This window comes from Carlito syrichta, unplaced genomic scaffold (assembly GCF_000164805.1).
Source record: "Carlito syrichta isolate Samal-C Ts95f unplaced genomic scaffold, Tarsius_syrichta-2.0.1 Scaffold142914, whole genome shotgun sequence".
Classification (NCBI taxonomy): Eukaryota; Metazoa; Chordata; class Mammalia; order Primates; family Tarsiidae; genus Carlito; species Carlito syrichta.
This window is the reverse complement of record NW_007087010.1, coordinates 1,779-7,450: the sequence shown is the minus strand read 5'-3', so window position 1 is coordinate 7,450 and position 5,672 is coordinate 1,779. Positions and strand designations below refer to the sequence as shown.

Genomic DNA, 5,672 nt, shown 5'->3' with positions numbered 1-5,672 from the left:
CCAGTCTGGGTGACAGAGTGAGACTCCAACTCAAAAATAAATAAAATAAAATAAAATAAATCCAGTGGAAACAGAACAGTATTCCTAAATTCTAGGTGATTCTGCCTGCTGAAATCTCTGTGGTGAAGCCTCCTCCTTCCTTGCTAAAAATGGAGAGGAAGCAACCCCTTCGGGTCCCCTCCCACTGCGGGAGCTTTTCTGTCCTCTTAGTAAATCCTGCTTTCTCACCTTCTGGCTGTCCATGTCCCTCATTCCTCCTGGGCATGAGACAAGAACCCTGACCTGAAGAGCTGCAGAGGATCTTGGGAGCTGAAAAGCTAAGCACCCTGGGGGCTGGCTTGCCAGCAGACTGAGCTGGCAGAACTGGGAGAGCTGCTGGGAGAGGGCGAGACTCCGAAGCTGAGACACTCCAGAGGCTAGGCTTGTCAGCCCACCGAACCAGCAACACTCTCAGGGCTTGGCTTGCCAGCCCATTGGAGCTGATACTTCCGGGGCTAGGTTCACCAGCCCCTCAAGCAGACCCTCTCTGGGCTGGTCAACCCATTGAGCTGACATTCTCGAAGCCCAGATTGATCTGAAAAATCTGTATCACTTTGAATGACAAAATTAGCATATATTTAATATGCTTGAAATTAAAATGATGATTTTTATGACTTTTTTACATGTGCTAATCAATTCATTTTTTATATTCAGTTAAACTGCTAGTAAATAGCTTGTTTTTCAGTCATGGGTAATCAGAATAGAAAAATAATATTCACCCAGAATGCCTTAACTGATCTACTTAATGTTCTTAAACTATCACTATGGACTCATCACCAAAATTATTTTATAAAAAAAAAAGAAAAAAAATGGAGAGGAGGCTGGGCACAGTGGCTCATGTCTGTAATCCCAGCACTTTGGGAGGTGGAGGCTAGAGGATTGCCTGAGCCCAGGGGTTCAAGAGCAACCTGGGCAACTTGGTTAGACCTCATCTCTACTTAAATAGCCAGGTGTGGTGACACACACCTATGGTTCCAGCTACTTGGAAGGCTGAGGTGGAAGGATCGCTCAAGCCCAGCAGGCAAGGTTACGGTGGCCACGAACATGTCCCTGCACTCCAGTCTAGGTGACAGAGTGAGACCTCAACTCACATTTAAAAAAAAAGAAGAAATAAAAATTTAAAGTACAAAACACCAGAAAGTAAGTCTCCTTTTCCCCCTACCCCCAAATACCTGGCTTCCCTCTTCAAACTGATAGATCACTTACCCATTTCTTAAGCACCCTTCCAGGTTAGTCTATAATTGTTCAAAGATAAGTTTCAGAAAAAAGTAAAATTATGACTCACCTACAGATATAATACAGACACATGTTAAAGATTTCATTCTACCCTTTAATCAGTGAGAGAACCAGGCAGATGTTAGAATCAAAGAGATGTTAGAATCAAAGGAGAATCTGAAAACACACATTTACAGATCAAGAGTATTGAAATGAATACATAAATAAAAGCAAACTGTTTTTTCCATGAGGTGAGGGGAAGGAAGTCAATTAAGCCTCTATAATAACTCAAAGGCATTGAAAGGCAGACAACTTGAAAGGACTTGCTGTATGTAGACAAAATTGTTTTCCTCCCAGTCTCATAACCATTCTATGAGGTTTTAAGTGTCTGTCCAGGTTAGTCTCTGACATGTAAACATAACTGCATATAATGTAGTCTAAACACAGGTGTGGTGCTCTGCTGTCTATGGTGTTTGAAAAGTCTTTCCCTCTCCCCATTTATTAATGTTTTTCTTGACTCTTTTTTAGATGGTCTCTAAGGTCCCCTCCAGTTCTGTCATTGGGCTTCCTCCAACTCAGATAAAGCTATCAAAAAAGAATTTTCAGGCCAAGCACGGTGGCTCAGGCCTGTAATCCCAGCATTTTGGGAGGATCACTTGAGGCTAGGAGTTTAAGATCAGTCTGGACAACATACCAAGACCTGGTCTTTACAGAAAATCCGAAAATTAACCGGTGTAATGGCATGCACCTGTAGTCCCAGCTACTCAGGAGGCTGAAGTGGGAGGATTGCCTGAGCCCAGGAGGTTGAGGCTGAGGTGAGCCCTGATCATGCCACTGCACTCCAGCCTGAGCAACAGAGTGACACCCCAACTTAAAAAATGAAAACAGAGAGTAGTTTCTTGCTAGGTCTGTTGTTGTAGGCCTGTAATTTCAGCTACCAAGGAGAATAAGGTTGAAGCTTGAGCTCAGGAGTTTGAGGCTGCGGTGCGCTGTGATTGCACCTATGAATAGCCACTGCACTCCAGCCTGGGCAGCATAGTAAGACCCTGTCTCTAACAATTAAATAAATAAAATTTCATTTGAAAAGTTGCGGCCTCGTGCAAGTATAGTAGATGACAACAACCAGGCACTGTCATACCTCCTAGGACAGGTATACATCTATGTCTGCAGAGGCCACCGCCATCATAGGGCATGAGGAGCTCTGACCCTGGGGAAGAAGGGCAAGGAGAGATCAGAGACAGGAGGTGAACAGGTGTAAAGTGATTCCAGAACAAGACTCTTTACAGGTCCAAACAACTAAAAAGCAGGTAAAGCTGGTCAGGCCAGGAGAATAGGTGAGGACCGCGGCAAACAGGGCCTTGTGTTCCCGGTGTAGAGGGGCGGCCCCTGCTGGGCTCCAGCCAACCCTGCCATGAGGGAATGTGGGTCTCACATTGCCGAGAGCCTCATTTTTCAAGAGAAGCCAGAAATACACATTTTAATGCAAGCATCTTTTGGTTTAAAAAAAAGAGAATCTTTGTGTTTTAACTGGAATGTGATTAATTTTTGAAGAGGCAGTTCATTCGTATTGCTCAAAACATTAAAAGGAAATATGGCTGGGTGCAGAGGCTCACGCCTGTAATCCCAGCACTTTGGGAGGCCGAGGCAGAAGAATTCCTTGAGACCAGGAATTCAGGACCAACTTGGGCCACATAGCGAGACCTCGTCTTTGTAAATAATGGTAATGATAATAATAATAATAGCTGGGCGTGGTGGCTTACACCTGTAATCCCAGCACTTTGGAGGTAGAGGTGAGAGGGTTGCCTGAGCCAAGGGGTTCAAGACCAGCTTGGAGAGACCTTATCTCTACAATAAATAAAAAAATTAGTTGGGTGTGGTGGCACACACCTGTGGCTCCAACTACTTGGAAGGCTGAGGCAGAAGGATCACCTGAACCCAGCAGGTCGAGGCTGTGGTGGCCTTGAGCATGCCACTGTACTCTAGCCTGGGTGACAGAGTGAGACTTCAACTCAAAATAATAATAATAATAACAAAATAAGTAAATAAAAATAGTCGCAAAATTATAATTAAAAATAAAAGGAGCCGGGCTCGGTGGCTCAGCCTGTAATCCCGCGCCTTTGGGAGGCTGAGGTGAGTGGATTGCCTGAGCCCGCGGGTTCGAGACCCGCCTGGGCAGCGAGACCTCATCTCTACAATAAATCAAAAAATCAGCCGGGCGTGGTAGCGCATGCCTGTAATTCCGGCTACTTGGAAGGCTGAGGTGGAAGGATAGCCGGAGCCCAGCAAGTCGAGGCTGCGGTGGCCGGGAGCGGCCACTGCACTCCAGTCTGGGTGACAGAGTGAGACTCCAACTCAAAAAATAAATAAATAAATAAAAGGAGGCCAAGGCAAGTGGATGGCCTGAGACTGCGGGTTCGAGATCCGCCTGGCCAACTTGGTGAGATTTCATCTCTACAATAAATCAAAAATTAGCCAGGCGTGGTAGCGCACACCTGTAGTTCCAGTTACTTGGAAGGCTGAGGTGGAAGGATTGCCGGAGCCCAGCAGGTAGAGGCTGTGGTGGCCGGGAGCGTGCCACTGCACTCCAGTCTAGGCGACAGAGTGAGACTTCAACTAAAAATAAAAAATAAAAATAAATAAAAATAAGATAAAAGGAAACAGAGTTTATAATGAAAAAGTCCACTCACTGTACCCTCCCTTGAGACCATCACTGTCGCCAGTATCTTGTATTCTTCCCAAGACATTCTAACCATCCAAGGCAAATGTTATTTTTCTTGTATTCACACAGACTATAACATACTTTTCACAGGGTGGAATTATGAGACGGAGTCTCCCTCTCACTCTGTCTTCCAAGCTACCGTGCAGCAGCACGATCATGATTTACTGCAGCCTCGACCTCCTGGGCTCAGGAAATCCTCCCACCTCAGTCACCCAAGTAGCGGGGCTACAGGCACACAACACCATGCTCGGCTGGTTTTTTGATTTTTCGTAGAGATGATGTCTCACTATGTTGCCCAGGCTGGTCTCAAACTCCTAGGCTCAGACAGTCTTCCCATCTCGACTTCCCAAAGTGCTGGGATTACAGGCATGAGCCACAGCACCTGGTTACATTTTAGAAGCTGTTCCCTGCTAAAGAAAAAAACTTAAAAAAAAAAAAGAAAAAAACTCATAGGCGCACATCACTTTGCAGGAATCAGTGATGCTTCACCCTTGCCTGTGGCCCACTGAGTGCTCGATGCAGGGCCATGTAGCACTCAATAAGTTCTACAGATGGATGAATAAATGCCAACGACTAGATCAGAGACAAGTAACACAGAGTCTCCTATCCAGGAAGATGGGAGCCATTTGTTGTACGGGGCAAGCTCATGCGTCTCCTTTCTTCCAGCCCAATGCATTCACTCCTTGGTAGGCACTGTCATCATTTTCATATTTTATTGTTACTATTATAACAACTATCACGTATTGCTCCCTGTTCTAAGTTATTTACAAATATCAACACATTTCTACTATTATTAGCCCCATTTCACAGATGAGGAAACAGAGGCACAGACGTGTGTAAGCAATTTGCCCAGGGTAATTCAGCCAAGAATAGTGGAGCTGGGATTCTGGCCTGACTGTGTATATCTCAGGCTCATAATTTTCAAAGTACCTCTACTTCTGTCAACTTAGTCTCACAACAGTCCAGAGAAGCAAATAGAAGCTTCTATGGCCCACCCAAGGCATGCTGCACATGGGGGGCAGATGTGAAACTGAAACCCGAGTCTCCTTGTGGTTGGTTCTGACCCACAAACGTCTGCACCGGGAAAGGACATGAAAGCTGCACCTGTGGGTCTCCCCACCGTGGGGGGCTTAAGGCTAGGGCTAAATCCATGACTGTAAATTCACTTCGGGGATGCAGAGCTTCTGTAAGAGAAGGGAGAACCAAGGAGCTTGCACAGAGACTTTTGCTCCATGTCGTGGAACTGTGTTCGGTTTCCACAGACACTTCTGCTTTCCATTTGCTCTTGTTGGCCCCTTTTCTCTTTTTCTTTGAGTCTGGGTCTCACTCTGTCACCCAGGCTAGAGTTCAGTGGCATAATCATCGCTCACTGCAGCCTTGACCTCCTGGGCTCAGGCAATCCTTCCACCTCAGCCTCCTGAGTAGCTGGGACTATAGGTGTCCCTACCATGCCTGACTAATTTTTTGATTTTTTTGGCCAGACTCGGTGGCTCAGCCTGTAATCTCAGCACTCTGGGAGGCCGAGGCGAGTGGATTGCCTGAGCCCACAGGTCTGAGACCAGCCTGGGCAACTTGACAAGACCTCATCTCTACAATAAATAAAAAATTAGCTGGGCATGGTAGCATGCCCCTGTAGTTCCCACTACTTGGAAGGCTGAGGCAGAAGGATCGCCGGAGTCCAGCAGGTTGAGGCTGGGGT

General features: G+C 46.2%; 1 protein-coding gene across 1 annotated transcript in view; it reads right to left on the bottom strand.

Annotated features, from left to right (window-relative positions):
• The window catches only part of SERPING1 (serpin family G member 1), a gene marked incomplete at its 5' end in the record, with an annotated part of 40,273 nt that extends 35,116 nt beyond the window's left edge, over positions 1 to 5,157 (bottom strand). The window contains 2 exons of the mRNA XM_021708554.1: positions 2,393 to 2,461; positions 5,038 to 5,157. Of these exons, the coding sequence (XP_021564229.1) occupies positions 2,393 to 2,461; positions 5,038 to 5,157 (189 nt within the window). The remainder of the gene's footprint in view (positions 1 to 2,392; positions 2,462 to 5,037) is intronic.
• Between the last annotated feature and the right edge of the window lie 515 nt (positions 5,158 to 5,672).